The 26,302-nt window shown below is 36.3% G+C and overlaps 2 protein-coding genes and 1 non-coding gene across 10 annotated transcripts in view; 1 reads left to right on the forward strand and 2 right to left on the reverse strand.

The window, feature by feature from the left end:
- Positions 1 to 26,302, reverse strand: part of LOC136344025 (uncharacterized) — a 34,292-nt gene that overhangs the window by 2,514 nt on the left and 5,476 nt on the right. For 6 of the 8 annotated variants that reach the window (XM_066291069.1, XM_066291067.1, XM_066291068.1 and 3 more), the window contains exons 3-6: positions 809 to 1,365; positions 592 to 750; positions 394 to 517; positions 45 to 336 (exon numbers count right to left, since the gene is read on the reverse strand). In XM_066291069.1, the coding sequence (XP_066147166.1) occupies positions 45 to 336; positions 394 to 517; positions 592 to 750; positions 809 to 1,365 (1,132 nt within the window). The remainder of the gene's footprint in view (positions 1 to 44; positions 337 to 393; positions 518 to 591; positions 751 to 808; positions 1,366 to 26,302) is intronic. The other 2 variants (XM_066291070.1, XM_066291071.1) reach the window with 2 other exon arrangements.
- On the reverse strand, positions 1,649 to 13,889 carry Pits (Protein interacting with Ttk69 and Sin3A). The gene is made up of 5 exons (XM_066291091.1): positions 12,257 to 13,889; positions 11,816 to 12,203; positions 4,575 to 4,835; positions 3,362 to 3,648; positions 1,649 to 3,306 (listed from the first exon to the last, which is right to left on the reverse strand). Exons 1-5 carry the CDS (start codon positions 12,686 to 12,688, stop codon positions 3,181 to 3,183), a joined length of 1,494 nt encoding a protein of 497 aa, XP_066147188.1. The 5' UTR covers positions 12,689 to 13,889; the 3' UTR covers positions 1,649 to 3,180.
- TRNAT-CGU (transfer RNA threonine (anticodon CGU)) lies at positions 21,297 to 21,368 on the forward strand. The gene has a single exon. It is a non-coding gene; the product is annotated as a tRNA-Thr (tRNA).

The following is a 26,302-nucleotide window of genomic DNA, read 5'->3' on the forward strand; positions in this document are numbered from 1 at the left end:
ACTAAATGATTTCTAATATTTAGAAATATACATTTAAACGAAACCTTTTCTGCTTTGGATCCTACAGAAGTTTCTTCTTCGCCTTGTAGGTTTTTATGTTTTAATGTGTACTTACACACCTGACAAACGTACTTCGATGGCATTATTTCGATTGCAGGCAAACATTCCATGTTGCAATTGCTACATTTCCAAATACGAGGAAATATTTGTTGAGATTTAAAATTTTGCGTTTCCAAGGTTGTTTGTGTGTCTTTAGTTTGCTTTAAATCGAAGCTGGACGTTTCAGTTGTCATATCTGCAGTTAGGACTTTTTTCACCTGAATTTCCTCCTCCATTCTAAAAAGTGCGTTGTTTATACACAATTCATCTTTTATTGTTATAATTAGTTGGAACCTGAGGCAGCTGTAACTTATTCCAGTATCTCGACAAGTGGCACCTTGAGTATCTTTGTTGTCTATTGGTAATGGTTCAGTGTTGCAATTTTTGTCACTTAATTGATGAGTAATTTGAGAGCAATCTAGAAAGTTTCGTGGTTTTTGTATTTTAATAAAATGTTGGAAAGACGGCAAAAAAGATTATATATGTATATACCAGTTCTTTTTCTTAGGGTGCAATCGTTGCTCTCAGTGGTCTCAGAAATAGTTTCCAGCTTAGCGTGGAATTGTTGAAATGTGCTAGAAATTTCCAATTGTCCCATTTCTGAATTTGAACGGAATTTGTCATTCTTTGGTTGTTCTGATAGGTTATCTTCTAAATGTGGTGACTCACATTTAGACATTAACTAAATAGAGTGAAAAAATCTACTTGCCTTCTTCGATTCTCCTTGTTTTAGGTCTCTCGGAATCCATATCCTGTCTATTGAGCCGGTATTTATCACAACAATTTTTGGAACTTCCAGAGGCCTCTATATTTGGTTTAGAAGTAAATACTATCTCTACGGGTCGCGCAACTTTTAAAACATTAAGTTCTTCGCTTTTGTTTGAATTTGGACATGTCAAACATCTTGATTTATTCCCACATTGTAATGACTTTAACTTTAATTCTCTGTCCCTAAAATCTTTATCCTGATAAGATACATCCCAATGTTCCAAACCTTCCCACTCAGTGATAAATTCTCCAGACCCTTGCGTCGAACTGTTAATAGTTCCTTCAGTATTCGTAGAACTGGATTTTACTTCAGGAGCAAATTCATCACAAGGTTTAATCGATTTTATCTTCACTAATGCCTTTTTAATTCTCTTAAGTAACTGATCAGTTTGGGCGACGTTGTACTTGATTAACTCATTGTCTATTGATACAGCATCAGAAACCATTTTGATCGGTGGTTTCGGGATATCTGCAGGATCTATGGTGGATTCAGAGGACCTAGAAATAAATGAAGTAACATTTTAATAAAATTATTTTCTTTTATAGGGTGTAGATAATGTAGTATTCTGATTGAATAGTTCATGTGTTCGCGGTCATATGTATTTATAGTTCATTAATATGTTACACTTATTATTACTAAGCGGAGGTAGCTTTAAGTATTCGCAGCTGAATCTATCGGAAAGCAATTTTTTTACTAAGGAATTCGATTCGGGTCGGAGGCGAAGGTACTAGCGTTGCGGCTCTAACAATAAGGATAGATAGGTTAAAATAACCGAAACTGTTTCTCTAAGTTTCAGATTTTTTATTACTTGACATCGACTAACAGCGAAAACGATTGTACAAGCCTTAGAAGTTAATTCATATATTACTATCAAGTTTTCAGTCGTTAAAATAACAACTTATATAAAAATGTACATTTCTGACATTGTCAATACTATAAAATTTACAATACCTAAGTATGTCAACCAATTTTTGTTTTACGATTGATGTCAATATTACTAATAGGACATGAATGATGATATAGGGTCAAATAACAATACGAATATAATATCGAGGAACGCAATCATTACTCCAACAAAAGATTTTTGTGCTTATTAAATTTTTATTATCGAAAGAGTTTTGCGACGAAATACGAAACTTCCAAAAGTGAATCGAAAATATTAAGAAAGTGGGGGAAACTACCTCCAATTTTTGTTGACAAAGTAAAAATTCTCAGAGGATTTTCAAATGCGTTATAGACTTTAAAAAGAACTTCAAACAAATCCCCAATTAGTTGTTGACAACTATCAGTGGATTGCCTAATTTAAAAAGAAATACATAAAAATACGGTAATAATCGCAATTAGGTTTCAGCCATAATATACGTCATTGACCAGGTTTGTTAGTAGTTTCGTTTATTAAATATTAATAAATGTTTAAATACTCTCTTAAAAATTATGAGCGAGTGTCGGAGTTCCTATTAAGCAACGTTCCGTAAAGGAACGTCTGCCATTTATTGACTAGTTTTTCACAATAATTAAAATAATTATTATTTATTCACCTATGGCCCATATTATGTATGTACCATCTTTGCTTGATCAGCGTTGCCGGTCAAATGTCTACCTACTCACAAAGAATGCGCACAGTAAATAACTATAGTTGACTCAAGCATAAAAAAAGTACAAAATAAAAGCTTCACAGTTTACATTTACAGTGATAACTATTGTTGGAAAATAACGAAAACGTCGCCATTGGCGACACTTAGAAGATGGCTGACAAATATATAATATTTACAGCTGAACTAAATCTGATATAAAATGAGTTTCACAAAACAACTCTAGAAAAATACAATATTTACAACAAAAACAAAACAAAACGTCTATTTTCAAAACAGTATGGTCACAGTACGTACAACAATTAAAAATCTTTGTAGTATGTAATAACGTCACTACAATAATTCAAAAACTCTCGTTCATGAGAAAAATAAAAACTCCACTTTTAACGTGATATATATCCCAAGTTCTATTATTCTCCTCTAGTAGGTTTATAATGTTTTTATACAAATCTCGGCGATAATATAGCCTGTATAATAAGTAATTCGGGACAGCTGACGTCCGAGTTGTAAACTCTTATCTCCCTCGCCAACTTCTAATGTAGGTGTAGGTAAATAATATTTAAGTTCCACAGCCATATTCAAAAACCCCACTTGAATACATTTTCTTTCCTCTTCAACAACCGACTTTACAAATACGAACATTCGCCATTTATCCATTCCTTTTCTAATGGCTTCAGAACTGTTACATCTGTCTTCCATATCTGTCCCATTGAGACCAATTTATGACTCCCTCTCTTTCTTCACCTTATAGTCCTCCCCTAAAATAGTGGCAATTTCTCCTTGCATAAACGCCCAGGGGACGTTCGAATTTGCCAAAGGACATTTGTCGCCACTAGGACAATAAACCTACAAAAAGATATCATTAATACCCAAGGTATCGAAGTTATCGTAGCCAACGCACTTCAGATCCAGCTCCTTGTCTCTTAATACTATCCCTACTGCAGGGAAAACAAAACTTGTGGTGAGGCACGCTAGGACATTGGACGAAGTGCGTGTCCTCTAACCGTTCCTGGCACAAGGTACATTTTAAAGTAGCTGTGGTAGCTGGGGTAGTAGCAGCAGTCGCGCTTTCTGTACTTCCAGCTAGTACTTCGTTGCTTCCGGGTAATGCCCCTGCTTCAGTTGACGTTACTGTAGTAGAGCTGACGTGGCGAGATCCGCTAGATCTACGACCACTGGTAGAACCAGCTGTAAAGAAAATATTCCTGATTAGTTGAAATTAAAAAACACATATTTTAGATAAAAGCACTGTAAAAGGAGCAAATACCTAAAAATTGGTAAAATTAATCCCTTCAGGTACTAGAACTACTAAAGCATAAAAACTGGTGTGGTAGTCCATTTGCCTAGCTTTCAATCTACAATTTCAAGCACTGAAGTATAGCAAATTTTATCGGTTTTCGCCGGATATCGAAGGTGGTACAACTAATTCACGTTTCGCGAAAATTGAATTTTACGTTTTGTGGTTTTATCCGTCTCATACGAATTTCAGCAACTTTGAAAACTTCTATTTCTTCTACCCATCTTATCGCCCTTTTGAACACGTTCATAACATATGCTAAAAATGACAAAGTCAAATTTTCAAACGTGAAGATCCATATAATACTTGGAAGAAATATCAGAGATAAATATTTTAGTTACTGTTACAGTCTTTTTAGAATGGATTGATACAATTCTTGGTGGCCAAATTCTAGAGTCTACGACGTAAAATGTTCTATTATACCTTATATACATTTTACAAGTAATAGGAGCGTTCGGTTGGCTATGGTTCTCTTTTCAATAAAATTTTGAACATAAACAAAAATCAAGTCAAAACATTCCGTTTTCGCCACCTATATTCTATCCGACCTTAATTTTCAAGTTGAAAATCCATTAATAATAATACCTACAGGCTCAAATGAAACATTTGCTTAACGGTTTCTCTCCAGATACCTTACAAGACCCATCATTAATAACGGTACCAATTTAATGCAGAAATCGTCGTTGAAAACGTCATCTAGCGTGCAAGATACTGCTACCCACATACAGAGAACTTGATCGCTTCTCTTTAATCATTTTACCAATATTTGAAAATAAGAGTCACAGATACGGGAAAATCATGTAAAAATATTTCTTACCTGTGGAATTTGGAGAATGTTGGCTACCCCTGCTGGCGCTTCTGGGAGCAGAGTTTCCAGGCGGACTCCCCCCCGTGGATCTGGGACTTCCCGGGGGTAAATTATCCGCAACTGACATTAAAGCAGCCATAGGACTCTGTCCTGAGCCGGTTTGGGCCTGAACCTGGGTTCCTGGGGCAGTAGTATTGGCATCTGGAGGCGACCCTGTTCGATTTAGTGGCGAATTGCTTGAACCGTTTGCTGTAGCTATGGAGACTGGCACTGGAAAGCAAATTGAGTTTCAGGACGGTTTGTGGTTAAGGGCTAATAGACTAAAATATTCCTAACTTTAATTGGAAGACCATTTTTCTGAAAACCAAAAAAAACTAATGGTACTTACTAAAGGTAAATTATGTTGATTAATTGTCGTTTGAATCAAAATCGTTCTAGATGATGTTACAACTATTTTCATGTACCTATTGACTGTACGTTTCTGAGATGTGAGAAAAGAATAAATTATTTGGAATATTTATGACACTCTGTTTATATGTAATTTGATAATAAAATATACATAAAGTCGGTGAATTTACCTAACAAAAAGTATGAATTCAATGTTTGTTTTGATATTAGAATTTTAATAGGTAAAACTTCATTTGAACAGGCATTAAACCTTGCACTATACAGGCCACACAATATGGACCATAAAACGTAATTGCAGTTTTAAAGCCCATTTACTTTTCTCAGAAAAATGTTAGCACCGTACTTTCAGACAATGCAGGTTAATCCATTGTCCGTAACGAAAGAGGATAACAGCTTAAGAAACTGAGACGAACTCGGCATCCTCGCATTTCGCTTAGGCAACAACGCAATGACGACATTTCCGCTGTCGCTATTAAAAACCTGCGACGTCAGAAAAACCGGTCTCGGTCGCATTCCCACATGACGACGAAGCCCGAGCCGACCCGAAAGCGCGCTGCAACGGCACGTTACGTCACGCGGCTCACTCGGAGGCGTACGAAACGGGGTCACGTGACCGCCATGACCTCTACTCGGCCGTACGCGACCGCCATGTTGGCGGAGACGGCAACTGTTTCGCAAAAAAACGCGTCTACGACGTTTGTCGTCGAGGCGAGGACGGGGACGAGTTTGGCGCAACTTTGTTGATTGCACGCCTGCTACTTGGAATTTGTTGTTTAGAGCAATTTCAGGGCTGAATGGCATCGCAAAGGTTGAAAATGCTAAAGTGCGTTGATTGAGAATTTGGCAGGCAGCCATTTTTGGATTACGATGACGTCTACGTGACGTTGGTCTTTGTCATTATATTTTGCAGCTTTATTATTTTGACAAGTGAATGTGTCGATCGACGTCAAAATGACATGTGTTTTTAACTTTGTTATTGAAACTTATACCTTTTTGACTTTTAAAATTATAGTCTTATTTGATGGTATAAATTTTAATTTGTCAATTTTACATGCAAATGTAAATCTGTCTGAATCTTTATTTCAACATAATCAAGTTGAAACATTACATAGTACGTTAGGTTAGTGCCATGAGGGTCAAAGCCAAATCCTCACAAAATAGAAAGCCATTTATCGCGGCGATTTGAATCAATTATCGTTAAACTTCTGTTCATTGTATATACCAAGTATAAACTATCCGGCTATTAATAGATCGAGTAATGGTGCTTCGCACAGTACTTTTCCACCATTATCTCATTGCTGATCTACCGTTGCATATAGTCACACGAAAAAGTATTACACAACATGCCAGCGGGCTGAGAGTTCGTTAACCTACCAACTAACCTACAAACCATACAAAAATGTTGTTTTTGTAGCCGGTAACTTTCATTTCGCCTATTGAGCAATGATTATTTTAAGCTTTTATGTAACGAATGCGGATATTCTGCCATGTCGGCCAATAATTATTTTAGATTAAGGAAGTTTATGGTTAGTTTAGGACGTTCTTTGTAATTTTACTTGACAGTTTTTAGAACTTAAACTTTTATATTACTGTCGTTAAAGGATAGTAAGTGCTTTTTGACAATGTAAAAGTATATTGTTGGTTGTTATAGTTAGTTACTTATTGCTTCGCATTTTGTCCGCCAGAAAGCGCATGTTTCCAATTGTAACTAATGAAGATGTTCCAATGATAAAAATGTAATCTATGACAGTATTTACGATTTCAAATATCTATTCGCCTTCTAGTGATAAATTGGTTATCATTAACAGAAATTTTCATTCTCGCTTAATGAAAATGGCAAATAAAATTATATTCATCCAGCAACGTGCAAATTTTGTTTGACGAATCCAAATCAACTAATAAACGCCAATTGACAAGTGTATTGTTTACAATGTTCTTCCGTGCTTTGATTTTAGCACTGTCTTATTATTATTTTCTTCTTATTCAGCCATTTAGTGGTTCATAAGTCTCCTAATTAAAAAATTGAACTGTTTGGATTTTTAACGTAGGTAAGTATATGATCTAGGCAGCAACAGGTGTTTAAAAGCCTCTATACTCAGCGCCTGTGAGATTAGAACACCTGTTCGTCAAAAACCAGCTTTATTTATCTGTTCAACGTTATTGCAGTCTTTTCATAAAACGTTGTCTACAACAATTAAGAACAATTAACAGAGTTTACCAACATAACCGCAAACATCCTTATCTTCCTCATTAAAATATCATTATACCTTTGTTGGTAAGTGTCTAGGAATAGAACAGCCGCTTAATTTGAATAATGATGGTAGATAAAATGTGCCAAAATAACTGTATTTAACTGCACCCTTGGAAAGTTTCAAGCTACTGTTTTATTGGTTTTTGAGTCTTGTTTTAACAAGGTTTTTCCGTTGCCGATAATAATATTGGAATTGTGTTTACAATACACAGAGTGGCATAAAAACAGATTGACAGAAGTTTGACGAGTCTACAATCTACGTCATTATAAAGTATATGTCATTTTAACGACATTCTGCAGACACGAAGTAATTTACAAACTGAAGATTACGGTCTCGGATGAGACTTAAATTCCCAGGTCTTTGTATTCTTTTTAGTTGTCAATTCTAGTTGAGACTATTTCCAAATTATCATGAGATCAACTTGTTCTTTTTTTCAAATTTCTAAACCAAGCCAAAGTTACACAATTTTCTTTAGATATTATACAGGGTATCTGGGAATAATGCACTGGTTGCTCTCTTGTCAGTTTCTATATAAACTAGTATTCAGCATATACACTCGGTATCATGAACATAGCATTGATTGATGATTTTACTAATTTTTGGATCCCTCCACGGATCTCTACAATTGAAGTAGTTATGTGGAGTCCACATAGAAGGAAAACCAAATTCGAACGTAAACATAGTAACTGTGTACAGCCTCCAGGCGACTGACAACCCAAGAGAATCAATATCACCGTTTCATTGACCTACGATCCGAAACCGGGTGGATACCGCATGACAGCCATTCTGGCCATTACATGATTACTACCGAGAAAAATTCCTTGGAATAACGGTATCTTCGAAAGGGGGCCAACCAGCAGGTTACAAGACAAGCACAACTATTTCTTTCGTCTTTCTTGTGTATAGACAGATTAGTGTAAAACCAGTTGTGAAAGCTAGGCCGTGACGTCAGCGCAGCATGGTGGTCTTTGCCGCGTTGCCGCCGCTCTGTGGCAACGTTGTCAAAGTTACCTCGATCGATGTTGCCCCTATTTGTTTATGTAATGCGTATGAATTTGGGAAATTGATGTGGATTTGTTGCGATGGCTTCTCGTTATGAAAAACAAACACGGGAGCCTTCCGTTCAAAAAATATTTCTTGAGCAATTAAACGCCTATCGTGTTTACAACAACGCTAGCTGCAGCAATAACAAACAGAAATAAACTACTCAATCAGCATTTTTACGGCCGGAGAAACAGTTCAAAGAAACCTCTGTCTAAAGGCCACGATTTATTTATGGAAGCACACCAGTACCACGTGTTTATGAGACCATTTCCATGTAAACATAGATAAATTTAGCCAGGATAGGCGGCGACCAGGAAACCTGTTATTAAAATGAAGAAAAAGTTTGGTCGAAACTGGGAAGTGGCATGGTTGGGTCGTTTCGTGCTGACAGACGCCATTGTTGACTTCGTTGTGCAACGCGTATAAGCAATAAGCTTTCACTCGTAGCGGTCAACCTTGTGACGTCACGGCGCGGCAGCCATGCCAGCCGGTTCCGCTCGGTTGTGATTACTCTAGTGCTTCCAGTGTTGCCAAGCACGGGAGATCATCCATGCATTAATCTTTTTAATAGCCTTATGATTTTGATCATCTCCATTTTTTTACGATTCATCTCTATATTACGTATTTTGGATGTTCTATTGCAACAATCTCAGCAACCTTGCCCCTGACATCCCCATGACCTTGTTTTATGACGATCCTAATTAAGCGATTCAGTCACGATGGTATAATAAGCTCGAACATTCATGCTTTTGTTTCCAAATACGTGTTCGGATAGATTGTATTGTGAAGGTGCACCTGCAACCTTGCGTGCTGCTCTGTGGCTAATCATTTTAATGCATAACTCTAAATGTAATTCATCATTGATTGTTTTAGTAAACAATTTTTGATAGTACTTTCTAAAAATGATACTGCTGCTGGTTTTCTAGCTACAATGTTGTCAGATCCGCGTCGCGATACAAAAATAGATCGCAGGAAATATCGTTTTTACACGAGCTCCGTATTCAGGAACAAACTCCTTTCGAAAGTTTCGCATTACGCACTACGTCGGCAATTATGATGGGGAATTTGGGCGGCCTTGAGAAATTACCGCAAAATAATGAAGTGTACATACTCGGAATACATTTACATTATTATTTGCTTAAACTTAAATTGCTGCGCAGTTTCGTGACTCATTCCGGGCAACCGTGTAATTGTAGGCGGATTTATTTTCTTTACACACATTTCCATTATTTTTAAAAATCGACTACGTCCGTCCTTGAAATAAAAGTAATTTCTCACGGTACTAGGGCCCATGAACGTCTGCAAGCAAGCAACCTTGCATCTGCTGGTACCGATGCACCGAAGCATAAGCTCTTTGTTATATCTCAATAACCCATTAGAGGAGTTTTTGTTGCGTTAAAGAACATTCCCGGTACAAAAGGGACTTGGTAGTGTGGGAAAATCTAGGTCAATGTAATACACACACAAAAAAAAAAAGACTCTGCCCCAGCTGTTTTATAAAACAAGATGTAGATGTAAACTGCAGCTATACTTTGGCTTAATTGATATGCGTGAGACGTTTAGTTGGTACGTTAGTACCGCGGTTGAATGTACAATGGGCCATTATTGAGTTAGTTTGCGTCACTCTCATCGAAAGATACCATGTTTGCCACGTGTCAACGCTCCAATACTAATACCAGTAAGTCACCTTGCTGCATAGGAATTATTAAAGTTTACATTTTCGCATCAAATTCCCCAAATATTTTTATTCAATCTGTCGCATATGCATACTGCTTCGGAAAATCAGTATTTTGGAATCCTCGCCGTCAGTGTTAAACCACGTTGCAGAAAAAAAATTAAGTGCGCTACTGGGTTCTACGTGGGAAAGACTATCAGAATGAGTTTTGCTGGCTGTATCCATGAAACCAAGATTACGCCGACTTTTTGGCCACTATCAACTTGCGGTTTATAAAAATCGAGCGTAGGAATCCGGAAACTGAACGTGTCTAGCTTCAATAACAACTAAGATATCCCGTAAAACTGCCAAATGAGACACCTTGCAACTTAATATTCTATTTTAAAGTTTGTTAAACTCCTGACCCCCTAAATTTCCTAGGTACGTCGCGGCTTCTTAAAGTGTTGATATCAATTTAGTTTCTTATTTAAAATGTGATATGAAAATAAAATCTGGTTAGTTTACGTTCTGTCAATTTAAGTCCCCACAAATATGTCTCCCTCTAAAAAATAGACTACAAAATAAATTTAATAAAATATTCATATGCATAATAGTTCCCTCAATATTCAGTAAATTTTTAATATCAAGTCTCAGTATGACTTAAGTTCGATTTTTCTTTGTTTTGTTTGGGAATAACGCTTTACACACAAGAAGGAATCATTGAAGCGGTGGAATTCGCTATTATTTTCGGTCTTAACTAATTGAGAACAATATTTATCCTTTACTAGTGATGGAACGAAACCTTTGTTAACCTTTCGGTGACAAATCTGTCGACGTTTTTCATTTATTTTATTAATATAATTAACTGGACAAAATTGTTGGGCACGCGAGCATGCAAATATATGAAACTCTCCGAAAATTCCTCCTTATCGCTTAGGAATGATAATTGTGATTCCTTTGTAAAGGGTAAATGTTAATCTCAATTTCAACTGACAATAGTGTGCATTGGCACCTCGTTGTATTTGCAAACAAAATGAAAGGAAAACTGAAAAATCCACCTGAAAAGCATGGCAAAACTTGAATTTGAAGTGTCGCTTCGAAGATAAGATGAGGCGACAACAATCGTAAAACGACCAAATATAGATTTTATTTAAAACTTCCACTTAAATTGAATTGCGTACAAATAAGTGAAACCCTAAAACTAACCCGGGAAATGAGAAAGTCCTTGAAAAATAAAGCAAAGTTGGTTTACTTGTGGCCTGCTTATGTACTGGGGCTTGGCCTTTAAAGGTAAACATCAATGGCTTCTTATAAGAGAATTATTTAAAGGGTTTTTTTAGTTTCAGCGGTCGACAAACTGTAGTATATACTGTACTCGCATATAATAAGTATTATGTCCTCAAAAACTTCTCCATCGAAGCTGATGGCCTTCGTTACATGCTCGTGTAATAACATACTATTTCTGTGCACGTTTAATTTTCATGGAGAAAATTTATATATGTATTATTACTGTTCGTTACACGTCAGACAACGGGTACAATATTGTCACGTGTTTCACAAAATGTATAACAATTAAGCAACTTTCATCTTCACTCGATCCGATAAACATTCCAATTTACACGCGTCGCGAACACAGGAAAACAGTACATCCGGGATGCGGTAATGAACAATCGCGATAATGAACAATTAAAGGTCCCTACTTCATAATTACTAAACCGACTTCCCCGATTGCGATCGCCGTTATCAAAGTCAAAACATAAGGAATCTTCGTTTTCTGACGCAAAGGTTGACGACGCTGGCAAACAAAACAATAAAGTCTGAGTTACGCTTTAGACGGTGTGACGAGAATATTTATGTGACGTCATGGCTTGGGCAATAAGGAAGGCACTTACCATTGACTTTAAACGCAGTCCCAGCATCAAAGGATCCAGTTCTCATCGGGATCTTTTCCTGCTTGAATGATCTTTCCGTTGAGACCACGAATGGTTGGGCCAAAGACACAGCAGGTAAACTTTCGCCCCGGGTCAATGGAGGTCTCACCATTTGCGGCTCCTGCCGTGCACTGCCGTGTTCATCCACTGAGAGCATACGTTTAGAGCCAACATCTCCATTGGAGTGATGGTGCGGATGATGGTCTTCATCGTCGACCGCAGATAAACCTCTTTTCAGTCCTTGAGCAGGCATGTTGGTCTGTCGTCCATGATGGTGAGTTTGTAATGGATGATGGGCTGCGGCTGCAGCAGCCAAATGCGTGGGTAGACGCACAGTTGTTCTCGTCACCTAAAAGTCAAGTTTTATCTCCTAAGAATGAGGAGGAAAGCAAGAACACCTACCAAAGCTTCGTGCTCGGCGGCTCCATCCACTTGAGGACGGGTTAACCCTTGACCACCTCGTGGAGGTGGTGGTTGAGCAGCAGCGTATCCTTCTAACATAGTGCCCCTGGTGTGATGCATATAACCCTGATGATGTGCGCCTGACTGGTTTTGTGAGCGACCACCAGCGCCCACCTCACCGTTCTGGTGCTCCCTATGTGTTTTGGTGGTGTGGCTGGCCGCTCTGGCTTCTTGAAAACCATGGGCGCGTTTTAGCTGTCTAGCTGCATCCAGGACCACTTCGATACGGTCGGCCCCCTCATAATTGACACAACCACGACAAACTGCCTCCGAAAAATCGTGCACCATGGCCCAGGGCATTCGAGGCAAATCACACAAATAGCATTGCTGCCTTTTGGCTTGCTGCATTTGCATTACCGACATTTTTACCATATATTCGGTTTATCTCAAATTTGTATTTTAATTCTCCTGCTTCCACCTGTAATCACCACTATTGCCGCACACTGCTATTTGGCTACCACCATTTCACAAATAATGTCAGAAACGGTTAAACGAGCATTTTGTGTTAAACATTTAACGTTATCTCAACTCGCTAAACATACTTTTGCGGGAAATAGCGCGCACGCAAAAACCACTTTATAAAGCTGTTCACATTAAACACACTGACGTAAGACGCGACACGACTACGACTCAGTGGACCATTCCTGGTTGACTAAAGATTCCAGGTCCTGTGCGGTTGTGCAAGCGCCTGATTGCGATATTGGAATTGCCACGTTGTCATATTTTCTGGTCAAACATTCAGCTACATGGTACCGGCATTTAAAAGAATTATTTCACTTATAGTATATTTTTGTGGTAATTTTAATGTTTTATAATTTTATTTAGAACCAACTACCAGAAGTTTGTTTGCAACAAATGATAGTCGCTTGAAAGAACAACAAAACACGAAGCAACCGACGCGAAAAGATCCGTTGTTTACGATTGACTCAACCCGAAGAAGCGTCGCAGTGACAACATTGTCTCGTGGACACCAAAGGTTCCAGTTTACAACCTAAACACATAAACCGCTCGATGCCGCGCGCAGCCTGTGACGTGTAGCCCCATTGCCGCCATTGGCCGTGACGTCACGAATGTAATGATTAACCGACCGGGTCTCATTTACCCAGGTCGCCCCTGCCCCTGCACCACTACTGGTTTAACTCGCTCATGGCATCCACGTTGCCACCTCCGCTCAGCGTGCTCGACAATAACTTTATAAACATTTAGCTTATTCAGCTACAGCCTGACCGGGACCGATGATCTAAACCAAGGCAATAGTTTTAATGGTACTGTTATGTTGTTGCGTGTGTCAATGGGACTACTGATGGTGTAGCCGTGAGGCGGCAACATTGGGCGGAGAGTGCAACTCCAGGGAATCAAAAGTAGACAATCACTTTCTGAGAAGAGAACAATTATTGAATCGCTCCTTTTTTATCCAGGCCCGCGGACATTCTAGTTGAGCTAATATTATTCTGATTGGTAGAAAAATTGTGGAAAGCAGATGTTTTCCCCTGTATAAATCACTGGAGAGTGACTGAATGTAACAAAGAACTGAGGTAAAAAATTCAGAAAATGTCAAATTGTATTCATAATAAAGTTTGACATTTCCTGAATTTCTACCTTTACTCATTTGCATTCTGCCACTCTCAATAATTTATAAACGGGAAAAAATCTCCTTTCCACAACAATAAGAACGCACAGGGTGGAGATTTTTGGGGGTGATTGCTGGTTTCTGGTTTATTACAAGAGTTCAAATTTTTGCTCTAACATACATTATTTCTCACTACTGACGTGACGGTCAGAAATATTTCACAACAGCAATGTACAAAACAGTATACGATTTTTTCACTACTAGATTTAAATAGATTTTACAATATTACAATAAATTTACCTAAAAGAAGGATAAATAAAATTCAAAACACAAAAACCCAACGCGTGACGACTTCTGACGTCAACGGTAACGTTTCATTTGACATTAAATTACATTGTAACCATAAATAAAAGACCAATGGGGTATGACATTCTGGCCGATTAGCTGGCTAGGTAAATAATGAGCCAAATGCATGTCATTATTAATTTGTTATTCAAGTGCTTTTAGAAGCAGGACGAGAAAACCTACTTTAGAGTCATTCAACACACCCAATAACGGTGTCTTATAAAGCTAGTAAAAATAGTTAGTAAATAATTTAATAAAAACTTGTATAAAACTCAGGACATAAATCTATTTATTCTAAACACTTGGGCCACTCACTGACGCTCGGGGAGTTAATTATTCTTCCCGTAAATAAACAATGTTTAATTCAATTGTTGCATAAACAACTAGTGTTGTTATAGTATAGTAGGCGACATCTCATACACCGATTTCAATTCCTTCCCCCTTCGTTTTTGACGATTTACAAAATTGTTCTAATTTTACCCAACTACCAACAACATTATTGCTCACGTCTGAGATCTTTTCAAGAGTTTATATTACAAGGTGAAGTCATGCCAAGTAACTCCTTTGGAAAACAAACAAGACCGGCTGTTTGATAGGTCATAAAGATGTCTTTACCGCAAAACGTACCATGTAAACTGTTTAACTTTATCAGTAATTCGAAATATAAACATTCAGTGCGCCGAGGAACACGTTATTTATTGGTGCTTCTGAGTTTCAAATCTGTATTTCCATAAATAACTCCTGTTTGGCGTACGTGCTGAGTGCCTCAGGAGAAAAATTTCCCCAAAAAATGAAATTAATGTAATAACGCAAGTTGATTCTGAATAATGTCAAAATATTTCTTATCATTGATTGAAATAAAATCTCTAAGTCATGTACAGAAATAATAAATTGAAAGATCTGCTGATTAACAATTGAGTTGTTCACATTATCAATTGACACAATACACGCTTGGCAACGGCGATCTCATGGAAATGTTCATGGGTCTAACCAATTCAATACTCGTGAGTGAAATTATTTACTTGTAGATTCACTCGTGGTTATCAGCCTGCACGCCCCGTCTGTCTGATGATGGCTGTTTAATTGTCTTATCTATCTCGGATTTGTCTTTAATCCAGCAGATGTTATTGTCCCAATTTTTATTTTTGTATTACGCAGTTTTAGTAGAAAATGTTTAATACATGATAAGGGCTTATCGCCTATTTACCTTCACCGTATTTATAGTACCCGTGCATGGCAACAATGTAGGATAAAAGTACGCGCAAAAACCTACATAGTGTCGTTATTTGTCAGATATTTCGAATTACTACGTAAAGGTCATTGAGAAAAACATTTCAGATCGATTAATATGTTTCTTGGCAAGGATCTTACGCCCACGTCCCTCAAGAATTATTCCGAATTTTTATCGTAATTTCACACACAGAAACATTTTTCTTTAACACAATCCCAACAAGTAGCCTTATCCAAAATCAATGGAACTTTCCAGAGTGTATCCACATGAGATTCCGTATTCTTTGTCGAGGACTATACCGTCTCTGACGTCACAAAATCGATGACGACTCATCGCGCTAGAGCTCACCCACACCCACGCAACAAGATTGAGGCTCTATCGCGGTATTGTCAAGTTTAATCCCAGGAAATAGTCGTAGAGTCTCAGTCGAGTTGCTTCTAATGTGCTGCTGGAATACAAAGAGTGCACTCTGGAAAAATAAATGGAATAGCCTGGATGAATGATGATCAGGAATATCCATTGAAATATTAAAAGATAAAAAATGGTTGTGTTCTTTTTTTTTGCAAGTATTTAATTAATACATTTCTAGTTTCATGCTTAAAGGTTTTTCCCAATATTGAACAACCTGATGAAATCCGAGTAACTAAAATATTATTAGACGTGTATTTGGCATACAGCAGGCGTTTGCCAAGCTTGGAAAACTTTGAATGTATGTGTGTATATTTTTACTACACCATTAAGCGTGTATTTTTAGGTCCGCTTCCTCTGTTAACTGACTTTACAGCCAGCGCCATGCCTTTCCCGTCTGGTCCGCATTGAAACACAAGTTCGTTTGCGTGTTTTTTTGTGATTAATTTTAGTTCAGACCCTTCCTCTACGGATTTGCGTGTCGGTTAATTTTAGCCAGCTCCCCAATGTTATATCTTCCTCGTCCTTTTTCCTTTACAGTGCGACGTTGCCAGCAGAGACATCTACCTTCTTCATTGAAAAATATCACTTTTCAATTTTTTTAATGTTTTTTTTTTCAATGAAAACCTTAAAATTGACAAGTTCTCTTTCGGGCTCAATTTTATCTGCACAACTCGTCAATACATAGTATTTCCTACATGTAAATTGCAAACTTATGTGGCAACGCAACATTTTCCTCATTGACTATTTTCGCTTACCTGGCGTGACTATGGTCGTTAAAATTCAATTATTCTAGTGTTGCACTTCGCTGTTGTGTGGGCCGCCGGTAGGGGCCATCCATTGGCTATTTTCAGAAATTCCAGTGAAAATCGAAATGCACACGTAGGTGATCTTGTTTTCTAATCCAACTGGCAGATGAAATTTGGCACAGGTCTTGTCCCTACGGCAATGCTCCGTCAATAAAACTCGCCAATGGTCAGTCGCCACTGGTCACTCTCCAGAGACAAATATGTGGATCTACGTCATTGAACCCATCTACAGAATCATTCGGTCAGGACATTGAAATACTTAGAATTTAAAATTATTGTTAAAAAGACAATACGCCATAAACCAAAAACGCTACCACAGAAAATTCCAAATTGGGAATTCCTTCCATCCTATACAGTATTCTTGTATTGCATGGACTTCTTCATGCTGATTTGAAAAGTGTAGGGACTTGTGATATTATCTCTACCGATTCTACGCAAAAGAAGTATTTATTTTCCATAAAGAAAATGTGTAAAACGAGGAATTTATCATTTTCTTCCATTCCAGTGGGTAAAAGGTGTGAAATTAAGATGATTTGTCCGTCTTACACATTATTGTTATAGAACATATATAATTCGTTTACTGAAAACGATTGAAAAAAATACCACAAAATTCTATATTTTTCAAAGTAAAAGAAAGCTCACCTAATGTGTTAATTTTTGTCTCCACAGGTACAGGGATCACCAAAAATTCTGTAACCGATATTTTTCTCTCTTGGTACACCCTGTGTGCGTTCTGAAATTTAAACTCGTCGTGTTCTTTTTTTACATAGGATGTCTGGCTTTTTTGAAGTAAGACTTTAACCACATCTTTTATGCCCAAAAATAATACTAATTTGCTATATCTGAAAAATGTCGCCTTAAGAAATGCAGGGCGTCGAATGTCAATATTTTTCCCAACATGAGATACTAATGTTGACTGTATTAAGACTGCTATATTGTGGCACTGTTTTCCTAGAAAGCCGTAGCTTTGCATATCCAGTAGGACGCATATTGGAGGTAGTCACACGTACACTTTGTGCGTTTTTTTTTCATTATATCTAGTAGTTCTGATGCCAATCATGACCTATCAAAAGCCTACACATGTCGAGATAACTCAGGTAACAACTATTATACAATTGAACCTCAATATAAACCGATAAAGCAACTCTTGATCAAACATTCCAGAAAGCTCCCCTTTACCACATTAAATTGTAATGCCTGACAAATTTACGATCTCGTATCAACTAGAACAATGGCGTCGTTAGAATCAACATCACATGATGCAATCAAGATTATCACCGAGGCGATAACGCTTCCATTCAAACACGCTCAATGCAAACACGGAAAATAACAGCTATTTTTCGGTTCAGTTACCTATGGCATTGCAGGAGATAAGATGGCGAGTGGTCGGGCTAAGGCCATCTTGTGCGTCATGTTCGATGTGAGATTTACGTCAAACGAGGGGAAATATTAAATGTGTTATGTAATTATGGTATGGTAAAAATAACTAGTTATCTGACTTGGTTTGTTTGATTGGCAAATATTGACTAATTTGGGTAGTAAAGATACGGTTTGGTTGATTGGTTGATGGCGCTGCGATTTAGCAGTGTCTGGAATAATACTTAGAAATGAAGGGAAAAATAATATGCCCGTTCGTTCTTTAAAAGAAAATCCAATGGACTGTGGAAATAAATCAAAGGGGAGGTCTGTGAAGTATGACCTCAAAGAGCATATGTGCCCATTAGGATTTATCCTTGACGGGACGTTGATAGCTAAACTGAAAGTCTCCAAGACATGAAAAACATAAGATTGTTCATATTTAACAATTTGCGTCAAAAACCGGATCTTAATTTAATTATTGAAGTATTAATTGCCTTAATTTCTAAAATAACTACACGATTAACGTTACACCATCCAATAAAAATATAACTGTTTTGTCGATAAACGTCCATAATTTAGGCCAGTGGCTGTTATTATGCACAATCAAAAAACGTTAATTATTGTTTCATATTATCATACATAACATTGAAGGACGAAAAACAAACCGAAGTTCCAAAGACCACAAACATCTCGTCGTTTTTACTCCTTATCAACAAATGATAAAAACGACGTCTTGGCGTATACCCGGTGTTACCAGCGAAGCATCACATTTAAAAATACTACCGTGCCAGACGAAAATAAAACGATCTGTCATTCCTCGATCAGAAATACCAGCACGTGGAACTGAATCGGGCCTTCTTACAAATTTTTTGGCAAAGGAAGCACCTTCTTTCTATTTTGGCGACCCATTATTATTTTTATGTAGTCACTTAGTTGCGAATGACAACACTGTATAGTTGATATAGTGAACCGAAGAAAGAAAGGAAAAACAATTACGTCACCGCGTGTTTACTGGGTGATTCCATGTTAATTTCACGTGCTTCGCGAAATACAGAGTATTCTTTAACCTATTATTTATTATCTCTCAAAAAATCAGAATTCATTTATCTGTGGGAGAAAGAGCGCAAACCACACCACCTGTTCAAGGTGTCGCGCGAATTATTACCGCTCAGAATGTGACTGCGTTAAATTAAGAAAAAACCATTCAAGTTGATTCGAGATATTTAGGACACGAATATATGCCAGTCCTGCCCTGTATTTTATTTATCTCGTGCAATTATCAATACTTAGTTATTCTTTACAAGCAATTTGCAGTTTGTTTGGGTTATAAATTACGTGATACTCCATGTTTTTAAGTATGCCCAAGTCAGACGAATTTCTGACATCAATTGATGACATGTTTGACTCTAACCAATCATATGTAATAACCGCACTCCCTATCCCACGTCATATTTATCATTCTATTAACGTTCCGTATTAAATTATACTATAATACATTTTCAGTTCATTTTATAACAATTTCATTCTTAAGATCCAATAGATTAGAAAGCCCTATTATGGGCGATCCGACAATTCAGAATTTCGTACCGTCAGTTTGTCCACAATCTTAGTTTCTTTACTGCATTTTGCCGCGAATCAGGCGTACACAGATACGTTTAGACAGCCATCTTGTCACACTTAGTGTGCACATTTTAGATGCCGGAATTCGCCATTATACTTTTAATAGGGAATTCAAAACCACTTACTGAAACATTTGTTAACCTTATTTTAACATATTCTTGACGCTATCGTTAATCACCTAAAACTGACGTTTGCGTGCAAAAAAGCACAAGTGTGCGTAATGCACGATTGCTTTTTTTCATCCCAAATTGCATTCATGCATATTCATGATCTAACAGATTTGAATTAACTTGTTATATTATTTAGTGTATTCTTATTTAGACGTTAATAAATTATTTCCAGATACTGAAAATTACAGTCAACAGTCATAGTGAATTATAATTTTGATATATTCTTGCACAAGAATGTACCAAATATATTGATAAGGTTGATGAATTTTTGTACATATACTCTTTATCAGTTATCGGCAAAATGCAACGATGATAAAGAGAATACTTCTGACTCCTGTTAATATATTGGAAATAATATATGTATATTATTTCCCATATAATATATATATAGAAATAATATATATATATATATTATTTATATATATATTATTTCCCATCGAGAAATTTAGCAACCAATGAAGGGACGGCAAAATGAAATAAACCTACAATAGTAAATAACAAATTATAACTCCACATGGAATTTTATTTTAAATTTAAGGTCAGAGTTACTTGATGTCTTATGTTTGCATTTAACCCTTCAATTGCTGTATCCATTTTTGGTATTTCCATATTTCTTTCAAAATCCAAAATCAACCGAGTTTGACAAAATCGAAATTTCGAACGGACTGCCAAATAGTCAAAAATCGTTTTTTAATTTGGCAACTGGCCCTCGGAAGTGACGTCAAAACGAGGTGTGTTTGTCAGCCTTGAAAATTCCAGGCGTTATTTTTATAAATCATTTTGATGTCATTACCGGCGAATGGCCTTGCGATCTCGTAAATCGTCAGAGATGCAAAGTCAGTTAAGTTGGGGTGGGGATGTTTTCAGTTGTAGAAAATTCCGACTATATCTGAAAGTGTTTGAAAAATAAATTGGTCGAATTCCGTAGATTAATTTCTGAACTTGTTTAAACAAAAAAATTGGGTCATCGTTGGGCACTTTGTCACCCCAGAAAACATTTTCATCAAATTTAGATTGAGCCATTTCGTAAATTCGGAATCGTCATAAGTTCAGTTTTTAATTCGGAATAGTTTTGTTATTAAATTTTTGGAGATCGTTGATTATTCGAGCCATATTATATCATACTTGTGATAAATGAACACACCTATAGATGGCAGTTGTTTAAACACTCCAAGTCATTTGACAAATTCTTTCAAAATCTCAAACAAAAATCTGCATTAGAATGCGCTATAAAGCAATGTGTTTACAGCCCACATTTGTCATTAAAACCACAAGTGTGCGCATAAAAAAATACCGCACGCATACTATTGTCAAAAATAGCACATTAGACATGAGAAAAAATATTAAATTGGCGAAAACAATTGAATATTATCGTACTAGAGCCGGTGCAGTTAGTCACAAAATATCCTCACAATCACATGGACTCGCGCGATAAGAAAACCAACCTTGTAGCCGACAAACATCAGCAGCCTCTTTAGCTCAGTGGTAGAGCACTGGTCTCGTAAACCAGGGGTCGTGAGTTCAAACCTCACAGGAGGCATTAACTTTTTTTTTTCATTTCTTAATTTACCTATTAATTTCTATAGTATGATTTTATTTATCATATTTTTTTTGTGTTTTTATAAAGTAAAAATTTTTATTTTTCACTTTATGTATTAACTATAATAGACCATATCTCTATATATGCGGCAAGAATATGGAACATATATAATTCAGGAATTGATGTTTGAAAAAATATTCTCAGAAAGGTACTCTGTTATTTTTGAACGAACATGTTATAAAAAAATGAAATATACAGAGTAAATCAAAAATTAGATATGACATTTAAATTTTTTCCCAAATAAAATACCCAATTGTTTTACTTTGCATTGTAAATAGATATAAAATTTTAGATGCAGTAGACTCGCATAAATTACATAAAACTACCAGTAGTGTGAAATGTTGAGAACTTCGGTATTTCAAACAACTTGTTTTAATCTGCATAAGCGTGTATTTTAGATCGAAACAAATAAAAATGTGTTTTTTTATTTAGGAATTTACCTTACCTAACACCGAACGAAACCCTGTACATATGGCATTTCGATTGGGATATTTTGGACGTGAAGCATATCGCTTGTAATATTATAATAGGGAAAATTGCACTACATTTTAGGGAAAATAGCGAAACAGGATGCTTGAAAAAAATAATAAAAAAAGGATTATTCATCTACCGACCGTACTAGTTTTAGTGTGGCATTAAAAATATACTAATTATTAAATTTTTACATATGTGGAACAAATTACACAAATAATATATTTGGAGGTTCGCTCTTTAGAATGCAATTAATACGGCGAAAGACAAAATTTTTTAACTCTTTACGACAAATCAAGAGTAGTAGATCACAAAACGACGTGGGCGTTATAACTTTCTTTAAAAATTATGCAGTTATGAAATCGACGACATCGTCGATTAACAATAACCAGGAAAAAATTGTAAAAGCGCTGAACCAGAAAATTAAATTCAATAAAATAACTAAACGCCCATTGAAAATGGCGGAATATTCAAAATTTTAGAGAATTAAAATTATAATAACTTCAGATTCTTCTATTATTGAAAAATGCTAGCGCCAAATTTTTGACAAAAATGATATAGATAAAGATGATGTGCCTTTATCAAGACTAGGAAAAATTAAATTCAGTGAAAACTCAGAATCAAAAGTTAAAGAAACCATTGAATTACTCAGTATTATTGAACCAGTAAATTTAATTTCTACATACAAATTTTCGTAATAGAAGATTAAATTAACGTTTTTGGACTGAATACAGCATAGTCGATGTTAAAGAAGGGAATAAAGGCAGCATTGCGAATATTACATCTTTGAGTAGACATCGATACCATTGAATATTCAGAAAATACCCACTTAGAAAATGACATTATTGAAGAACCAAAGAGGACAATTTCTATTCTCGAAGTTCTATTAGCGTTAAAAGTGGTCTCACAATGGTCGGAACAAAATTATATTAGTTTTAGTGACAGGCAGCGCCTTCTCAATATTCAAGACAAGGCAGTAGGTACTGAGAAGTAAAATAAGAAGATTAGAACCGAACTGAAGCCTTTTTTTTTAAGTGAATAACATAAAAATACATATTTAATACAATACTTGATATTTTTCACTTTGTTTTTACTACATTGATAAGTTTGAAATACCTTTTATCATTTCATATCTCTTTCGTTCATGTGGACAGTCTCGATTATGTGGACATAGCAAGTTTTTTGTGTTCACCCCATCGCGAACTTTCTGCACATTCAATAACGAACAAAATTTTTTATGCAATATGCGCAAAAATGGACTTAAAGAAAATTCGTCCATTTGTGGAATAATTGTAATAATTCAAATTGGACGGGCGATCAAAGCAATAAAACATAGTTTGTATGTTTTCAAAAATGCCATCATCCCTTTCGATACCACTCATGAGGATGTTTAATTTATTTCAAAAAACATTCCTAACATGTGCCTTTTCCTAAATCGATGTTAGCTTTGCCTGAAACTACCTTTTATAATTTCTATAACTCGCACACCCCTCAACAGACAAAAGTGAAACCTACGCGACTTACAGTTACGATGATATCCTACTAGGCTAAAATCTCCCATCCTTACGCAAAACTCTAACAATGTAAGCTAAACACACAACAGCAGCTGCCACCGTCTTATTTTCGTTTTAAGACATCTGCCGAGGGACCCCTTTTCAAAAAATAACTCCACGAACAATGGGCCTGATGTCGTAAGACACGTGGTAAGGAAAGGTGTATGACTATAGGCTTGGCGTATGACGGGACGTGGGGCGAAATAAGGAAAATTATGGTTGAACTTCTAATCGATCAATTTAAGTATACAGGGTATCCGTTTTTGGAAATCAACCATAGAGATCTTGATTACCATAAAAGATACAAGTTCAGGTAAACATGTTATTTAACAGACACCGTGTGGAAGTCATCGGATTTTTTTTTTAATTCTATATCGCGTATATAATAATTTAACCGATCTCTCATTTAAGTTACCAAGATGCCCCGTTTCTGGAGTTGAGTTGTATATACTCAGTAGATATGCACCTACCTGGGGTTTTTAAAAGAATTTTTAAATTTGACAATAAATTGGATTTTATACGGATTTTGAAATTGATTATTTTTCTGGTTAGAACGATGATGGAAAATATTCCGGAAGTTTATTCTTGAGTATCGAAATGAGAAAGCTGAACCACTGTATGACGTAACGATTCTATGGAGTCTTTATTCGAAGGGCCTCTTTATCTTATTGAATATTTACGGGCCGGATCTTCTTGCCGAAATCCGGTAATCCTTGGGGCGATAATTTTATGGCTCGAAGGGGGAACACATCGACTTTGAAACCGGTCCTTTCTCCCCTTCTCATCGTGTTGAGACGTCCCTTCCGGAAATTTATTTGTCTTATGATTATAAAGGCCATCTTGCCTGCCAGTTTCTGAAGGCATTATTCGTCGTACATCACGATCAAGCAAATTAAAACATTTCATTCATATGACGCTTGTCACATAAAATTCGTAATAAAGCAAAAGCCTGCGATGACACTGCGAAATGTTCATATTCGAAACACTCCACTAACCCAAATATCTTTTTTTCTTCTTCGAATTTTGACCAATCCAATACGAAACATATTCCAGTATCCTTGATTCCGACCATCGACTTTTTTCATGTGTTAAATGTCGACGTTAATAATAACTATTTATAGAATTAATGCCTTAGGAAAAAATTACCCTCTTGTCCTGAATTCACAGAAAATTGAGAGGTTTCCCTCCTTCTGTCCCGGCCCTGTTACTGTAAGTAATGATTATTTTTTCGAGATGTTGAGAATGTTTTGTTCAATAATTCTATATTATTATTATGTAGCTTCGCATTTATTCTTGAAATATTTAGATCTTTAATTTGTATTTTATCGATGAGAGCGACGTTTCTTCCACCAATAGCACATAATTTGAGTGGATTCTCTATGAGCTCTAATCAAATTCAGGTACGATTGGGTCATCACACTCCACGGTGAAAATCGATCTAAAAACCCTGTCAAGAGTCCTGGTGCGTGTGATAATTACTCAGCGATTGGATCGAGTGAAACCGGATTTGCAAGTGGCTGAAATAATTCGGCCATCATTTACTCGCAGATAATGGGTCTCCAGGTATGTTAACCGTACCAAGAACCTTGAGTCGATTTTTTCTTTTTCTCGCATGATGCTTTTTTAAGTCTTATTTTTACGTTCATTGGCGTACATTATTTTACGTAAATAATCCAAGAATCATTAAGTTCTGTACGTTTGGGGCGGATTGTTATTTTTTTCTTTTATTTTGGTTGAGAACACACACATGTAGGAGATCTTGAAACGGTGTAGGAAACTAATACGGAGTGTCCCGGATACAAAAAGATACAAATTAATACCTCTCAACAATAAAATACTTAATTTTTACTGTGCTCTTAAGCTCTACAAAAATAGTGTACCCTTGACACCTATTGTTAATAGTATATGGCAAATTCGTCCACGTTCACTGTGTAGAGTCTTGTTAAGTATCCCAACTTCATTAGCAGAAAACGGAGATTCTTATACTAAATACTATAGGCATTTTTTTTGGAAAAGTTAAAACATATAAATTTAGCCCTGTATCACACTTTGATAAGTTTTAACATTTCTGGGTTATGCATAAACGTTCCAGCTCATGCAACACTTTGAATTACCGAAAGTAAGCTTAAAAATGACGTTAATTTTGGAGATCCCACTAAACTAAACATACAAACCGCCATGGAATTATTTTCAATATCAAAATAAATATTATCAGCAAAAGTCTGGAATGGCCATTGGATCCCCAATGTCTACCAGCCAATTATTTGCTAAAGAAATTTTACATATATACATAAATTTCCACAAAAATCCTACCCCTTCCATAAATTTTAGTTACCTCTAAATTTTTTTTTGTTTAAGCAGCTTTTTCTAGGATGTGAATAGGGTGATGGATTCGTCATCGGAACGTTAATAAAGGTTTTCTTCCGACCCATTAGTAAATAAAGACTGAGTATTATTCTCACTTGGCTTTATCAGGGAACAATGTACAATTCCACCGCTCCAACAACCCCAATTTATATATATGGTGCTTTTCTCAAACAAAACAAAAAAAAACAACAGTATGTATAAAACGAGGTATAAAATTGGTATGAATTTCATTCAAATTTGTTTCAGTTATATTGTATCCGACTGTTTCTAGCTATTCTTGCGAATCAGTCTCTGTTTTCTTCCGACACATCATCCACGTTGTAATATAACCTTTTTTTGCAATCCAATTTATTTTAAATTCCTTATCCTACATGTACAAATATCAAGTCCACATGATGGTGCCCGCACAAGGTGAGACTTGCGATCGAGCTTTGCCTCCTTTTATTGCCCTCTGGTATTCTACTAATTAACCATCTACACACT

Source organism: Euwallacea fornicatus, chromosome 16 (assembly GCF_040115645.1).
Source record: "Euwallacea fornicatus isolate EFF26 chromosome 16, ASM4011564v1, whole genome shotgun sequence".
NCBI classification, from domain to species: domain Eukaryota; kingdom Metazoa; phylum Arthropoda; class Insecta; order Coleoptera; family Curculionidae; genus Euwallacea; species Euwallacea fornicatus.